Here is an 18,121-nt window from a genome sequence, read left to right as displayed (position 1 = left end):
TAAGACAGCGGGCGCAGGAGTGTGGGGGGGTCACTGCTGATGCATGGGGATGGGACTCCTTTGACCAGATTTCAGTTTCAGAGGGTACTAGCCATGAGTATGGCTAGGGCTGGTTATAACCACAAAGAGTTTGGGACGCACTCCTTCCGGATAGGGGCAGCCACAGAAGCAACGGCCAGGGGTTTGACCACAACTAGTGTGCAAAGGATTGGGAGATGGTCCTCAAGTGCCTATAAACGTTATGTGCGGTTGCACATGTTGTGAGAGCTGTCGCCATGTGGAGTATTTCTAACACCTGCTGTTTTTCTGGTTATTTACAGTTTCTCGGGCCTGCAACGCAGGACGGAAACTACCCATGGATCATCAGAGCAACTCATCAACATCACGGAAGAACCAGGAGGACAGACAGAAGACAGTGGTAGTTTGGGTGGTGGGGCATTCGTATGTCAAGCGTGCTAATCCTAATTTTCTTGCAGGATCAGGTAAACAGAGGGTGGAGAGCAGGGGGTGCACGGTCTCCTTCCATGGCAGGGGGGGGCTCCGCCTCAATCAGTTCAGGGACTATATGTCGGACTTATTAAAAAGACATACTGCACCTCCCTCGGCGGTGATCCTTCATCTGGGGGGGAATGATCTGACAGGTCTGGGTAGAAGGGTCCTCCTGGAAGAGATTATATCAGCAGCAGGGTGGATAGCGAAGCGGTTACCGGGGAGTGTGGTTGTATGGTCACAGCTGATACCGAGAATGCAATGGAGAGGGGGGGACTCAGTCAGCGCGTTGAATAACTCGGTAAAGAGGGTCAACAACAAGCTAGACAAGTTATTTAGAACTCCGGTCTTACAGACCATTCCTCACGGTTGCATCTGGGGAGAGCACTTCTACCTGCGGGACGGGGTCCACTTAACAGAGGCGGGGAATGCCCTTTTTATAAGAAATATCCTGGCATGGGTTGAAGTTTTTGCAGGGAGAGTATGACCTTTCTACAGGGGGGGTTTTGGGGGGGGCCAGATAGTCGGTCAACTACCTGGCCTGTGGCGGTAAGGTCATAATCGGTGAGCAGCATTTTTAAGGTCCTTAGGGGGGGGCGGGCCCATTCACGAAAGGGGCCGCCCGTCGGGAGGGGCCATTGGTCTCTCTCAGAACTTCAGGGGCAGGATATGATATCCATTATTTAAAAGGGTGCGGGGGAGGGAGTCTACGCTTTCCTCAGGCTGGTAGCCAACCCTCACAGACACTATGACGTCATCAAGGTGCGCGAGTGTCAGGGCCCTCCTGTTATGGTTAAATGGAGTTCAGGGAGCGCACGTGGGTGAAACGTGCCCTGGGTTGCTCATGCGCATCTAGAACGTGAGAGCGCAGCTGTAAAAGGATCTGACACCGGTTAGCGACCTTGCCGTACGACTTAATTATTAGAATGCAATTTTAATTTTCAGGATGTTAGATTCGGTTAGGAAACACGCTGTACTAGATATTTGTTAAGGTTAGCCCATCATACCATGTAAAAACGGATGTCAATCTAATGTTCTGCAATGTGCATTTGATAATTGTCTAAATGTTTATTTTATTAAAATTTTTAATTTGTTTTCATATTTTAATAAATACGGCCAGGGGGGGCCCTTGACCCCCTGACTTCCAAAGACCCCATGTGTTGAATGGTTGAATTAGGTAATCCAGTCAGTGTGTTAAGGAGGGGGGTGGCCGGTAGTCCCAGACCATGAGGAAAGGGGGGGCCAATCGGCCCCCACGCAGGCATGGCGGGGCCCGGCCTCTCCCATACCCCGTTTTTCCTTCGGGGTCGCTTGCCCCCGCCCTCGCCCCGGAAGTAGTTGTGCGCTTCCGGGGCGAGGGGGCGGGGCCGCGACAACGAAGGGGTTAAGGGCCTGGGGAGCGCGGGAAGCGCCCTCTTTGTGCCCGCGCTCCCAGGCTCGCTCCTCGCCCCACCGTGGGGCTGTTTAATTTTCCCCACCCTCCATCCCCTTTATTAGCGGTATTGGTGACAGGCAATGGTAGGTATACTGTCTAACGATGTGCAGGATAATAGGAATAATATGCTTGATTCATTAGGCCTTTTTTCCCGTGTACTGGAGGAATGAACAGATATAGATGTGTTGTGTTTTGCTGTGGTTCTTTAACTAATTTTTCCTTAGGCATTTTTCCCCGTTTACAGGAATATGTACATATGTATATGTGTTGTGCTTTGCGGTGTCTTAACTAATTTTCTCCTTAGGCCTTTTTTCCCTCTTAGTATAGCAATGTCGTATTTATTATGTGGGTCTGGCGGTAAGGTCATAATCGGTGAGCAGCATTTTTAAGGTCCTTAGGGGGGGGCGGGCCCATTCACGAAAGGGGCCGCCCGTCGGGAGGGGCCATTGGTCTCTCTCAGAACTTCAGGGGCAGGATATGATATCCATTATTTAAAAGGGTGCGGGGGAGGGAGTCTACGCTTTCCTCAGGCTGGTAGCCACCCCTCACAGACACTATGACGTCATCAAGGTGCGCGAGTGTCAGGGCCCTCCTGTTATGGTTAAATGGAGTTCAGGGAGCGCACGTGGGTGAAACGTGCCCTGGGTTGCGCATGCGCATCTCGAACGTGAGAGCGCAGCTGTAAAAGGATCTGACACCGGTTAGCGACCTTGCCGTACGACTTAATTATTAGAATGCAATTTTAATTTTCAGGATGTTAGATTCGGTTAGGAAACACGCTGTACTAGATATTTGTTAAGGTTAGCCCATCATACCATGTCAAAACGGATGTCAATCTAATGTTCTGAAATGTGCATTTAATAATTGTCGAAATGTTTATTTTATTAAAATTTTTAATTTGTTTTCATATTTTAATAAATACGGCCAGGGGGGGCCCTTGACCCCCTGACTTCCAAAGACCCCATGTGTTGAATGGTTGAATTAGGTAATCCAGTCAGTGTGTTAAGGAGGGGGGTGGCCGGTAGTCCCAGGCCATGCTCCCTCCCCTTCCTTGTACTCGCCTCGAGACATTCAGAATCTCGGCACGTGCTGCTGACTCCCAGGATGGTTGGCTGCAGGTTAGCTAGGGGTACAGGCAGACCCGGCTGGTCGCTAGTGAGCAACATGGGGTTCATCTCGTATCAAAAGGCAGTTTTCCCTGCTTTGGGTCACCTTTACCAGCACAAAATCCTACCCGTGTGACAAGAGCCAGCGATCTACATACTCCATTTTCTGGCAGGCACTAGACAATCATGGTGAATGCGGATAATATTCAGATGCACAATCACAGCATATGTGGCTCTGCATGCCTGTGCAGTAACTGTAAAATCCCCCCAGTGTCATAAGGGATTTACAGCCATGTTGAGGCTCAGTGTCCAGGTCAGGTGGGAAGTAGGGAGAATATGAGTAGCTGCCATCCAGATATCACATCATGCATGGGAAGCAGCCCCGCCGACCATCCAGTAGGTCTTGCCAGGCAGCTGCACAGTAACCAATCATGGCACATTCTCTGTCCGCCACATATCTTTGGGTCCCAGGCTCCTCTCTCCAGGTCAGTTATGAACATAACTACGGCCTCCAGCATGGGAACCGAGTGGGAGGCGTTTAAATGGTGCTTAGGGGACATTGCATCTCTGAGGCGGTAGGAGCGAGAAGGACTCTCCTGAGAGAGACGCTAAATGCAGAGCATAGGCTGCGACAGCTTGAACGTGACAGGCCCGAGAATGCGGAAAAGCAAAGGGATATATTAGAGGCCAGATAGGAAGTGGCGGGACATGTAGAAAGACTGCGTTGCTTCGATTACAAGAACTATATGGCTAGAGCTCATACAGTAAGGGACAAACCTGGGGCCCTGTTGGCCTGGCTGGCCAATCCGGGCAAGAGGTCATCAGTTATTTTGGAACTGAGAGATGACCAGGGAGGGACTTTATATCGAAAGCAGGACATTAACCAGCATTTCTGTGACTATTATGCCGAATTGTAGAAAAGTAAAGCTTCCCCCACAGCTGCAGAACTTGATAAATATGTAGAAAGTGTTGAACTACCATAACTCTGTGTAGACGAGGCGGAAGCACTGGGATGGGACATTGACCTGCATGAGGTACTGAGTGCTGCTAGGGCTATGGCTCGAAATAAGACCCCAGGAACTGCCAGGTTCCCTATAGAATGTTATGCCGCATACATAGATTTGCTGGGACCCCGACTGGTAGCGCTATATACCCAAGTAAAGCAGGAGGGGAAATTGCCTGGGTCCACTAGGGAAGACCTGATTATCCCACAGCTGAAACCAGGGAAGCAGATTCATGACAAAACAGCATATAGGCTACTATCAATGCTTAATCTGGACTACCAGATCCTGAGCAGGATACTAGCTACGCGGCTCTTGCCACACATGACGACTCTCATACATTGGGATCACTGAATGCAGCAATGAATGTGAGGAGACTGCTAAGAGTGTTGGGTGCTGACTCCTATTGTAAAGAGGAGGCGACTATCTTGACAATAGACATCGAGAAGGCATTTGACAGCCTCAAATGGCCGTACCTATTCAGAGTGATGAGCGCTTTTGGATTAGGGCAGGGATTTGGAGCATGGACAGCCCTACTATATAAGAACTCAATGGCCCTGGTTCAGACAGGAAAGATCATCTCACAGGGGTATGCAGTAGAGAGAGGGATGCGGCAGGGATGCCCGCTGTCACCTATTCTATTTGCAGTAGCCATGGAACGGTTGGCCGCCAAAGCCAGGTCTTGAACTTGGTACAGCAGATTGGAGGTAGAGGGACATATCCATCACATAGCGTTATACGCTGATGATTTGATCCTGTTTTTACAAAATACAGAGACAGAATTGGTGGGCACTAAAAACCTATTGTTAGACTTGGGAAGAGTGTCGGCCTCATGGTAAATTGGCGAAAGTCATAATGATTCCCCACCAGGCAGGGGCGGGAGAAACCTCAGACAGTGGAGGGCATTGTGTGGGAAGACTGAAGCATCCCATATCTAGGAGTACAAATATACCACGATAAAAAGAACCTCCTGGAGGGCAATGTGGGAATGATTATACGAAGGAGGAAAGCTAATTTAGAATTCTGGGGAACCCTCCGCCTCTCAGTGGCGGGCAGGACATCCCAGCTAAAGATGATAACTCTTCCGAGGCTCCTCTACATCTTTGGAGTTCTGCCAATACGGATCCCTGTGGATCGGTTCAAACAGCTACGGACAATGGTGACGGGACTCCTACGGGGAGCAGGTAGGAGGAGAGTGGCTTTGACAACTTTAATGAGGCCCAAGAGGGAGGGGGGACTGGTGGTGCCGGATTCTGAATACAACTATATTGCAGCTCAACTGCAATGGCTGACAAAATGGCTGTCCGGCCACCTACAGGGAACAATACAAAGGTGATGAATGCCCCGCTCCGCATCTCCTTTCCGGAATAGTATTAAAACTACGTATATCAGAGAGAGAGATAAACGCGGAGGCGCATGCGGCCCATAAATGTTGGATCAAGAGGTCACAGAGAGCGAAAGTGAGACACCCGTATGCACCGGAGATACCATTAAAATGTTGCAGGCATTGCCTCATAGAGCAGACTGGAGGAAGCTAGTCACATGGGAAGAAGCTGGGGTACTTACCATAGGGCAACTATATCAAGACGGCGAGCTACTACCATTCGCAGACTTTAGCAAGCAAAATGGAATATCGGGGCGATTTCTTATTACATGCGGCCTTAACCACAGCAATACGTAAGCATTGGGGGATGGGCCTAATTGAACCTGGTTTAGATGAGGTATTCCAATATGTGATAACGGCAGCGGGGAAGTTTAAGGCAGTCTCCTGCTTACACAGAAAATTGAGCTGTTCAGGTCTTCTTCCACTTAGTGAACTACAACAGAAATGGGAGGACTTGGGAGAACCCTTGGAGGATAAGAGACGGGGAGAGTTAACAGAGAGGGTCGGTAAGGTCACCAGAAATGCCCGATTTCAGCTGGTTAATTTGTACATATTCTATAGGGCGTATCTTACCCCTGGGCGTATTAACAAGTATTTTAACACGGCCAAGTGTCCCTGGTGTGGCGAAGTAGGTGCAGAATTTCTCCATATCTCCTGGAGTTGCCTGGAAAAAGAGAATTATTGGCGGGAGGTGACGGAACTTTTGGCATAAATTACTGAGAAAGAAGTGACTCAGTCAGCAGGGTATTCCTTGCTACACAAATTCCCACATACGTCTAAGAACAAAATTACCAGCAAAGTCCAAGAACTCGGCCTAGTAATAGAGTAAAGAGATATCACCAGTCATTGGAAAGCGAGTAGGGGTCCCAGCACAAGTAGATGGAGAAGGGAATTTGAGCGTTGGGCAGGTAGCGAAGGTTTGGTCCGTTTACAAAATGCTAGGAGAAGTGGGAGTGAGAAGGCTTTAGAAGCAGCCAGGGCATGGGAGGCCTTAACGCTGCATTTGAAGCTGCTAAATGGCATCTCAGAAGAGTGAGGCCGAGAATAGTCTAGGGCAAGTGAATAATTTTATGCACTACAATGCATGTGTGGAATGACTGGAGGACCGCGGAATAGGCTCCCAGCGAAAGTTTAAGTTGGATTTTCAGAGCATAACAGATTTAGACAGGAGCAATTGGGAGATATCCTGAGGTGAAGTGCAAGGACTTCATACCACAAGACACGCCTGGGGGAGAGAAGGGGGATAGAGGGAGGGGAGTTGCACTATTTGTTTATTGGTTTATTTGAAGGCACGTGCTTAGCCAACATCTAATACTGAAGCTCCTGAGGAGGTAGAGCTAGAGAATAGACATTTACATAGCAATATTGAACTGTATGTGTATCAGAGATGTATCTTAGCTGGTCAACCCAGTGGAACCAGCATGTATTATGTACGGTGCCTCATTTTTTAACTGATCAATAAAGTTTGTTTACAAAAAAAAAAAAAAGTGGTTTCAGCAGAAAGGTGAACAAGAGGCCTTAGTTCCACTTAAGACGGAAAGTGTCTCAGAGTGAGACCTACTTTGCAACACCTCTGGAAGGAGTTGCCATTTGTGATCTGTAGGAATTGACAGCGGAGTTTGTTTGCTCTGGAGTTCAGAGAGTCCGTCAGTTGTTAAACCACCTGCCAAATGCCGAGCCACGTTCAGACTTGTAAGAATTGGGTTCGTGGGGAGCACTCCGGGTTGTATCCAAATCCTCTAAGATTATCCAATGGTGCTACGATTAATCAGGAAAGTCACTCCTGGGTATTGAACTATGGTTATGGTGGGTTTTAGCCCACCTAATCATGCACTGTTCACCTGGTGCTCCGCACCTTGTATTCTTCAGTGTTTATCACCACTCTTTAGACTTTATATTTTCCTTATTTTCACATTTTATTTACGGTTGTTCAATTATGCTTTTAAACCTTCTTTACATTGTTATTTTCATTATTCATAACAATTTTCATTTGTATGTACAATTACACATGAAACATTATTTCATTGAAATTATTGACATGACATATGCTTTTCAAACATTTGCAGATAAGCCCAATGCATTTCGGCACCTGGATGGTGCCTTCATCAGGGGCAACTCTGAAAAATAAAAATAAAAAGTACTCAGTATGAGTGTCTAATATATGGTTGGACATGGGGGTGTCTTTTGTATTTTGTAAGTAACATACCTGAAATCAACTGCTGTTCAGTGTTGATATACTTGTGTGTTTATTCGCCTGGATGACTAATGTGCTGTGTAAACGAAAAAATAATAAAGGCTTGTTTTGTAGCTATTTGCTTGTACATAAGCGTGAACTAAATGCACCTATGTTGGCTTAAAAACATACCTTCTTGTCTTTCTCTGTGGTATCTGTAACAACAAGCATAAACCTCCTTAGATAACCGATTATACGATAGAAAATGCAAGACTGCTTGGTATCTAAGAACAAGAGCCCTACCTTGTCTTCGATGTTACTCTTCGTCTAGAAGTTAAGAACAAAACCGCGTTGTTATTACCTTGTGCACACTAAACTTTCCTGGTGCTTCAACTCTATCCGAGATTGTCCGTACCTGTCATGCCGAAAATCTTGACCACCACGAAAGAACCGCTGCCCTGTGATTGCTTAGTCAACTCAATTCAGGTAGTGAACACCATTTAAACTTTGCGTTCTCCGCGCAGTTACGATACTGTGATAATAAACGACGGACTTACTGTGTGAACAACGCTCAGTGTAGTGATCACTGTGAGCGCCATATTGATGTGGTGACTCTGCTCGTTGGAACTGCGATTTTCACTGTCTGTATGCTCGCATGTTTTTCCCACCAGTTTAACTGTGTGCCTTAAAGTGTTTTTTTAAAAAACGTGCTAACCTCGCTGGCACGAGTTTTGATAGGCTTATACATTGATTCTCTATAATGAGCTCTCAGGTGTGTACCAAGCTCAAATATTTTATATCGTGTGTTTTGTATTTGCGTGAATCTTGTGTGTATATGATTATTGTCATGTGACGTACAAAGGTGAAGCATAGAGCATTGTCTCAATTATTTTTACATAATGATAATCATAGCTGTTTTACGATACTTTACTAGTATGGTGATTTGTTGCCTATGCACAATATTACATGTTAACGTAAACCATGACCGAAAATAACATTCATTGATCTTGAGCTCAATAAACCTTATAAAGTCATTTTATCTATACTTCTGTTATGATTGACAGACGTTGCATTTTAAATAATTGATATTTGACATTCTTTGCGCTTTTACGCAATGTTCATTACTTTAGGTACTCTACTCTACCCTGTCAAGACAGCTTGATTTTAATTAGTAACGGATAGTTGATAGTACTGGTATTGAACAATTTTACCTACAGATAGCATGCCAGATCGTATTTGTCATTGAGGCCTGTTGGTACTAAAGTCTTTAAATGCTTGATCCAGAACAGTTCTCGTTGCATCAACCTCTGGTGGTTATCTATGCCTTCTTTGATGTGTACTTGTTCTATGATGAAGAACCTTAATTGTGAGATGGTGTGTCTTTCTTCTCTCCAGTGAAACACCAATGGTGAAGTTAAATTCTCATTACGAATTCGAGGCACAGAGCCTCTTGAAAAAGGGTCAATGACTCCACCCACCCAGTTTGTTGCAGTACCACAAGGCAGTGTTGTGGTACATAAACACCTGCACAAGCCTTCCCATTATCTAAGGAATTAAGGCTTTCAATGCCAACTGGATCGCTCAGAGCTCTAGAAGGTTGATGTGAAGCCTGCACTCCACTGGAGACTAGAAGCCTCTGATCTCCTCTCCCAGATGGCTGCTGCACAACCAAGGAGTGACACATCTGTCACTAGTCATTTCTGGTTGGGAAAGGGAGAGGGTTCTTCCGCGTACCCAATAATTATTCGTTAGCCACCACTGCAGGTCTTTTGCAATTCCCTCAGAGAACTGGACCAGGTCAAAGGATTCCCCTCATGCTGTGCCCACTGTAAATTCAAGTCCCTCTGCAGAGCCCTCAAATGCCAACGGGTATGTGTCACAGGAAGGATGCTGGAGGCCATGAGGCCCAATAGCCGAAATCGAGGATAGAGCCTGAAACTTTTATCATAGCATGAATATCCTAAACTTGCTGTTGGGGAGGATAGACCCGAAACTACCATACCAAGTGGTGCCACCCCAGTCTGAACCTTTGGAAGGTGCTCTGCCAGCCCATCAGTGGACTCAGCAGAACTGACGCATCTCTGCTGCTGCTCGTTGCAGCCCCAAGCAGAACCGATGCACCGCCTCTGCTGCGAAGACACTCTCAGTGCAAGGACTTCAAATCACCCTCGGAGTCCTCAGTCTCATCAGAACACATCCCTGACACAGGCCCTCACATCACCAGCCTCTCACAGATGGCATCCTCAATAATGATGGATGACTTCACATCTCAAGCCCAGCAGCTTCTTCGGAACCGGCATGTGCACAGCGCATCTTCGACGCAGGACTTTGCATTGGAGTTCCCCTCCTCAACAGCCTCCTCGATGATGCAGAGTTTTGCACCACAGCCCCGAAGCTCCTGGGAACCAACATTGCGTGACGCATCTCTGAATAGGACCCCGCATCGCCTCAGCTGCGCAACTTAACCTTGACGCAGTACGTCCGAATGCTACGCAAACTAGATTGAAGATGCTTTTGTTCAATTGGCCTAACTAGGTCTATGAAGCTGGGCCACGCTCCATCGCAGTCGGTCTGAACTTTTGAGATTGTCCCAGTCCAGTGCGACCAAATAACCACAGTTGGCACTTTGTGCTTTTTAGCGCTATATTCAAGGTAACCTTTAAAATTGCATATCTCCAGCTCTGCTGATTGGATTTTTGTTGTTTTGCTCTCTTATTTATTAAAATGTGCTCTATTTTTCTAATTTGGTGTGAGATTTATCTTGTGTTTTCACTTTATTTCTATATGAAGTGCTGCATAAGAAATGTACATATTGTCTCCAAGCTAAGCCTGACTGTTCTGTGCAAAGCTACCAGAGGGTTGAGCAAAGGTTTAATTGGGATTTGCTTGTGACTTCACCCTAACAAAGATTGTGGTTGCTACTTAAGTAGGGTTTCACCCTCCTCAACCCATAATCCTGCATTTTTACACTGCACCTAGCCATATAGCTAGAAGTCTTTATTCACTGGCATGCATTCTTGAATTTATTCATCCACCCACTGCCCACCTTCCAACTATTCATTTATTGAACCAAGTATCCCTTTCTCCAAACTCCATCCACCCATCCATTTGATGACTGGATGCAATTTTATAATGAAAAATGTGTTGTAAATTGCGCCATATTTGCAAATTTTTTCAAAAATGTATTGGAGATAGAGCCCCCCCCAACCTATCTTGCAGTTGTCAGGTTGCTACACGCACTATGGGGGAAGGGGAGGCTGTTATAACAAAATCTGCGAGGTATGATTTTGCTCCCCAGTCCAGCCCAGCCTAACATACAACAGAAAGAATGAAAAGCTACCAAAACATACAGTATGCTTTTTCAGAAAATCATTTCCTGTTCCCGTAGCTAAAGCTTTCGGTTTAAAATCTTTGTAAAACTTACTGATGCTATCTTGGTCTGGACACAATCTTGTTCTACCGAATACTCGTGTCCTTGCGTGAAGATATTTAGCATGCTTTTAATGTCCATGCCCACAGAACCTAAAACCAAAAAACAGAAAGAAAATTTGAAACCTTTGCTGAAAATGCAATAATTGAAATGCGCCCTTGGGGCCTGTTACTGTTCTTGATTATTTCAGTTTAGATATTTCAAGTAGGGTAGTTCCTACTTAATGGTCTCGATCTGTGACCACAGATCTATGACATTTTGGTCACTCCGATTCCTAGAAATGATGATAAAAATTGATACACCTCAGAAGACGACAGACACACACAATGATATACAAATCAACAAAAATGTTGGCAGTGAGGTAAAATGCAAACTTTTGTCTGAAACTGTGACTGTTTTGGATCTGAAATGTAGATTCTAATGATAGCATGACAAATCAATCATTGTGGTACATAAATTATTCCTCTGGTAACAGTTTGCAGCATTACAATGATCATTTGTTTCGTATACATCATTTATTATATCAGTCCTGACTTTTCAAACCACAGTAAGAGGCAGGTACTGCTACTGCCTAACTCAAAAGAACTTATGGCTTCACATGGTCTACCACAGGCTTCTCCAACGAGTAGCCTATAACCTATTGGTATCTCTCCAGCTACCTATAAGTAGCTCTCCCGTGTGAAGTCTAGCCCAGTAAATCAGAAGATTGCGCATGGCTGAATTAATATATGTATACCAAAATTTAAAAATGTGTATATGAGATGAAAATGTGTGTATTTTGAGAAATTATAACCCTATATTTGAAGAAAAATGGTTGAATTTCCAAAATATATTTGAATGACAAATTATGTGGCATTGGAGAGATGCATTTCCATGGCGCCAAGAGTATAGCAGCTATGGTTGTTATGTGTTACTCATCTAAAGGTATTCCAAATTGAGAAATGATTTTTTACCTTACTGTGGCAATCCTACCTGATGCACAAAGGTGACAACTGCTCTTAAGTGTGCATGCAGTGGCCAATAATGTAATCTTTTTAGGTCGAGCGACCTATCTCAATGCGCATGCGCATTGAGCGGGAGCGAGATATATAGGGGCTTATCGAGAGTTTACCTAACTGGAGATTCCACTGGCGATTTGATGCTGTGCCCGTGCGCTTTTAGGTCAATGCGCAAGCGCATTGACCTAAAATGCACGTGCACATCATCAAATCGCCAGTCAATCACCAGCAGCACTCCTCCCACACCTTTGAAGTGAAGCTTAGCTTCACTTCAAAGGCCCCTGCTGCTTCACACCCTCATGCCGCTATATAGGGGCTTATCGAGAGTTTACCTAACTGGCGATTCCACTGGCGATTTGATGCTGTGCCCGTGCGCTTTTAGGTCAATGCGCAAGCGTATTGACCTAAAATGCGCGTGCACATCATCAAATCTCCAGTCAATCACCAGCAGCACTCCTCCCACACCTTTGAAGTGAAGCTGAGCTTCACTTCAAAGGCCCCTGCTGCTTCACACCCTCATGCCGCTCTCCCCGCTCCGCCCCCTCCCCTGCCTGCCGTGTCGCATTTCTCCTCCCCCCTCCCCACAGCAATGCCCTCCGCCGGCCGTACTTTCACTTTGACGGCCGCAGGCCGTCTCTCGTGTTTCTCCTCCCCCCTCCTCTTTCTCTAGACTCTCTCTAATCCTCACATTTCCTCTTACTGTCCCTCACGCACTCTTTCTTTGTCACCCCTCAATCTCTTGACGTCTGTGTGTTCCCCTCTCCTCTTCCCGCATCTTCGCTCTCAACTCTCTTTCGTGCACACACACCACAACTATCTTTCTTTTTCCTGTGACCCTCGCTTCCTCTCCTGGGTCCTTTCTGTGCCTCTCCGTCTATTACTCTTTGTCCCTTCCGTTGTCACCCACACTGTCTCTTCACCTCTCTCTCCCACACCGCTCTCATTGATCTACTCACTCTCGTCTCTATTGCTCTCCCACCCTAAACAGTCCCCTTCCACTCACTCCCTCGCTTTCCTGCCCTCACCGCCGCCTTACCTCTCGATGTTGCGTGTTCGAGATAGACTAGAGGAACATTAAAATAATTCAATAATAATTTGTACTCTGTACTTGTGGGACCTTAACTGTCAGAATTAGTGGACTGTGGTCAGAGATAATCCTTGGCTGTTTTTCAATCTGTGTCCCCAGAATCAAAGACCTTGAAACTAAAAAATAATCTAATCTCACCAACACCCGATGAGGTGCCGAAAAGAAAGTGCTTCCATCTAACAGTGGGTGCTGCATTATCCAAGGGTCTTCCAGGAGATTGTTTTTAACCATGTTTGCAATAGCCCTATTTACTTTTCTTTTTCTACCATTATATGCCACTCCTATACCCGTAAATGAGCTTGTAGGGTCATGCATGTTAAAATCACCACAACATATTACTGATTCGGGCCATTGTGGTAGTTCAGTATCTAAAAACTGCCATATCTCTGGATCATCCTCGGTGGAACCATATACATTTACTAATGTTACATTGAGGCCTTTAATGCTTAACTCCACAATAGCCCACCTCCCCCACCGGTCTTCTTTCTTTCTTCTAACCCTCACATCCCTTCTCCTCCCCAGTATCGCAACACCTCTTGTCCTAGATCCTTGCCTGCTGGCAGCAAGTACATCAAACCCTAACTGATTCATCAGATAAATCTGCTTTTCCTCTATATGGGTTTCTTGTAGGCATACTAGGTCCACTTGTAGGGTTTTTATATAAGCTGCTACATTCGCCCTTTTCCTTGAATCATTCAGCCCACATACATTTATAGAGACTAACCTACATGACATTGTGTATTAAAGAAAACAAAACCATCCCTTCCTAACCCAGCTGTACCTTCGCTCCTTCTCTCCCCCGCTCCATACTTTCTCCCTCTCCCTCTTCCTTTACTCAAAAATGTAGTCAATGAAAAAAATAGATAATCAATGTGTGCTATCTGCCATATCCAAACCATGCATTTCAGCTGCTTTTTGGTTCCCCCCTTCCCCCTCTCCCCCCTCCCCTGTCTCCCCTCCCCCCCTTCCCCCTGCAGGCAAATAGGTCAGCAATGACCTATGTGTGGACGCTTCCTGGTTGTGTTAGCCGCACCCCTCTCCCATCATCTCCAGTGTGCCCCCCCTCTCTACAGTCTAATAACTATCAAGTCCCAAAGTCCCATAGCAATGCCTTTCCCCTCAGTGCCCCTCTTTCTTCGCCCTTCTTAATTCCTGAATAAACTCCTGTGCTTTCACTTCTGACATAAACATCCTGACCCTGCCCTTTGTAACAACCTTCAGCCTGGCTGGGAATAGCAAATACGCCTCAGATCCTAAAGCCTGAAACTCTGAAATCATTTTCCTCAGCCTCCACCTCCTTTCTACCGTAACGTGGCAAAAGTCAGGCCTTGTAAAGAAAGTAACACCCTCCGCCGTTCTTCTGCTGTCTGGTCTGGCTTTCTGGATAAGTTCCTCTCGGAGTAGAAAGTTGCCAACGTTCACTAATATTGCGCGGGGGAGTGGCGCTTTTGACCCTCCTTCAGCTCCATATGGTTTTCGCTGGACAAAGGGGAACCTATGTGCCCTCTGTACCTCTGCCTCCCACTGCCACTGGGACTCCGGGAAAGCACCCCTTAGTAGCTTGACCACAAAACCCCTTGGATCTTGCCCCTCCAGCCCTTCTGCCACACCCAAAATTCGAACGTTATTGCGCCGCTGGCGTTTTTCAAAATCCTCCATCTTCCAGAGGATATCATCCGCCTTTTTTTCCTGTTGTATTTTGAATTCGCTAAAACTGCGAAAGTCATCCTCGATCTTGCCTGTTCTCTCCTCCACCTCAGAAACTCTCCCAGCCAGCCCTTCATACAGTTTATTTGTCTTCCTAAGCGTCGTTTGAATTTTCTTGAAGTCTTGTCTCGTTTTACGACTTGTGGATCTTGCTTCGGATTGTATTTGTTTCAGCATACTAAATACTTTCCCCAAAGCATCATCCTGATCTAGACCTGGTTCTGACTCCTCTTGATATGTCTGTGATGTCGCCGAATAATCCCAGTCCAGCTTCCTCTCAGCACCTCTTTCGTGCCTTCGTCGCAGAGACTGCTTCTTTTTTAATGTAGATTCTTTGTCTTTGTCTATGTCGGTCTCAGAAGAGGTAGAGGCCACCCAGGATTCATCCTCCTCCTCTTCTTCAACCTCCTCCTTCTCCACCTCTCCTTCCTCCTCTGAATCTGACATCTCCCTCTCCTGCTGAGTGGAGTCAGAGTCCTCGCCCACTGAAAAGAAGTGTTCCCCCTCCACCGAGCATAGATCCTCCCTCTCTTTCTCCGTGTGGTGTCCAAATGTTAGGTTGTCAGCCACCAAGCTAACCGAGCTCCCCCATGTGGGATTAGGGTTTTTAGCACTTAGTTCTGCCTCCACCTGCATTATAGCCTGTAGCATGTCGGCGTTTTCCTGCCCTTTCACACCACTTGCTTTTTGCACATTCTTACCGTTTTCACTGTCCGCGGTAGTCTTTTCTGTGGGGAGACCCCTCATGGACATTTCCTTTAATCCCCTCTTTCCAGCGCCCATCTCCGCTCCGTCTGCTGCCTTCTGGTTGCTCCTGCTGGCGTCCTGCATGGGGCTCGTGGGAAGCGGAGAAGTCAGCCCAGCCGGTCGCTTGGCAACCGATGCCTCAGCGTCTCTCGCGCTCTCAGCTCCTGTCTCCGCTGCTGGCGCTGCTGTTGCGTCCACGAGGACGTTCTGCTGCCATCCTACACCCTCGGGCTCCCCCTCTGCTCCTGTAACACCGCGGACACCGGAGACGCATAGACTTCTGCTGGCGGATCCTTCTGGGTTGCCTGGATTACCCGGGCGGGTGAAAGATTCTGGTAAGGTGGGCTGTCTAGAAGGGGTCCCTTTGTTTTTATTCATCCCAGGCTTTTCGTTCCTTTTGGTGCGCTCTCTCGCCGTAGCGCTCTCCACTCTGCCGAGCTGATCTCCTTTTAGATCCGTCTTTTTTCTGACAGCGGGCTCGATCACCTTCCTTATGGCACCAGGGTTCTTTGCCGGTAACTGTGATTTCTGCATGTTAGAAGTCGCTGCAGCGGCGGGAGTTAGATTGCTCGCCTCGCTGGGATCTTTCGCTTTCTTCTTATCAGACTTTACAGGTTTTACAGGTTTTGGCGGCATTGTGTACCAAACGTTCCGCTCTTTAACTGTCAGTGCTGCTCTGTTCACCGCACTATTCACTGCACTGTTCACTGCTCGCTTGAGCAGGCTGGCTGCGAAAACTCTCAATCTCCACATTAATCTCCTGGCCAACCTCCCAAGCTCATCAACCACCAGGTCTCCGAGGTCATCCGAGTACCTGATATCTGTCCATGCCGTCTCTAGCATCTCATCGCCTTGATTAATGGGACCCAGTCTTGCATTCCTGTCCGTGCAGAGTTAGGAGCAAAGTCTAAGAATCAGAGCCATCCGAGGGGGCTAATACTGTCGTTCCAGCGCCAGCTTTCTCAAGCTAGCATGTCAGATAGGAGAGAGGTTCTGGTGCGACTGCTCACCACAACTCACCCGCGGCCATCTTGCCCCAAAGAAGCCCTCAGGAGTACCCATTTCTAATCCAATAATAATTTGTAAAAATAAAAAATAACTATAAAAGTGAAACGCGAACAAACTCAAAAGTAAAAATAAACAAGCATTGGCATAGCCAATAGGTCTCGCTTTGGGGACCTTACAAGTATTTAATTATCCAGCACGATATCCTTGGTGCAACAACCCTAACTGTTGCATGGCTAAACACTTATAAGGTCACAAAGGCGAGAACTATTGGCTATGCCAATGCTTGTTTGATGTGGTCATGATTACAACACTGTAGCTCGGGTGATTTTCATTGATTATAAGTAGCTCTTAATGAAGAAAATGTTGGACATCCCTGGTCTACAATTAACAAGAGACCTTCATAATGAGTGTAGCATCCTCCCCAGCTCTGGAGCACGCAAATGACTACTAGAGCTCTGTAACACACGTCTTTATTTCTTAGCATGCAACCGTTAACTGAAAGTACTGAGTCAGATATCGACCATACCCAATACTCCCAACTGATTATGTAACTTTGTAAGGAGTCCGCCTATGACCACAAGGGTATTGATTATGGCTATGTGTTATTCTTCGAGGGCCTTGTATGAGTTACAGCGATGCTTTGATTCCACATACGCCAACCGTAGTTTGTTTCTTGTGGCACATGTGGCATTCACAAGCAATTTGCTGGACCTCAGCAAACTCTCAGGTAGGGCAATCTAGTTTCTTCAGGTCACGTATCCCCTACTCATCGCCAGTTGAAGCATCTACCCCAGCTCTGGAGCACACAAATGACTACGCCACACACAGACCTCTGTAATACACGTCTTTAGCATTTAAACATTCATTCATTTCTTTATTCGATCAGTTTAAAAAGATCATAAAAGCACAGAATAAATACAAAGTAACAATTTCATGTCCATAAAATACTTCATGTCCCTTGTATAAGAATAAAAAGTAAGAGGATAATAATATAATCTAGGTACCCGTTTAGCCATGACCTTATGTGAGCCACTCTCTGAGATACAGTAGAGGATAACTTTTCCATGGCCCTTGGATACAAGCAATCCCCCTCTTCCTTTTTCTCATGCAGGCCCAAAGAAAATAGGCTAATGAGAAACATGTTAAAAAGTCGGGTAATGATTTTAAAAAGAAGAGTGCAACTCAACACGGCCTAATGTTCTTCCGCTTTAAAAGGCGCTTAAGAAAATGATACCTCTCTTTCTTGTAGAGCCTACAAAATAAAACCAGATGCAGTTCAGTTTGTCTTGAGAGGGAATCACAATGACATAAGCTGAGCGACGCATGGTTGTACTTTTTCTCAGGGTATCCTAACATTAAAGGAATCACGTTCATACGGAACCTCAACAGTATAAATCTGTGCTGAGGAATGGTGACATCTGCTAGATAGTAGAACCCTCTCTCTGACAATGATGGGTTCAGGCGATAGGTGACTACTTCAGCTTTTACTTTGTAGTGCTCCTTCCTCTTATAGTCCACCTGTGCAATAAAGATACAGGAGACCTTTTTCTTTGAGA

General features: G+C 46.2%; 1 protein-coding gene across 3 annotated transcripts in view; it reads right to left on the bottom strand.

The window, feature by feature from the left end:
* MRPL1 (mitochondrial ribosomal protein L1) overlaps window positions 1–18,121 on the bottom strand; it is a 549,098-nt gene that overhangs the window by 48,141 nt on the left and 482,836 nt on the right. For all 3 annotated transcript variants that reach the window (XM_078676360.1, XM_078676359.1, XM_078676361.1), the window contains exon 7: window positions 11,013–11,110. In XM_078676360.1, coding sequence (XP_078532486.1) covers window positions 11,013–11,110 — 98 coding nt within the window. The remainder of the gene's footprint in view (window positions 1–11,012; window positions 11,111–18,121) is intronic.

Source organism: Lissotriton helveticus, chromosome 2_1, assembly GCF_964261635.1.
Source record: "Lissotriton helveticus chromosome 2_1, aLisHel1.1, whole genome shotgun sequence".
Lineage (NCBI taxonomy): Eukaryota > Metazoa > Chordata > Amphibia > Caudata > Salamandridae > Lissotriton > Lissotriton helveticus.
This window is presented reverse-complemented; position numbering and strand designations above follow the sequence as displayed.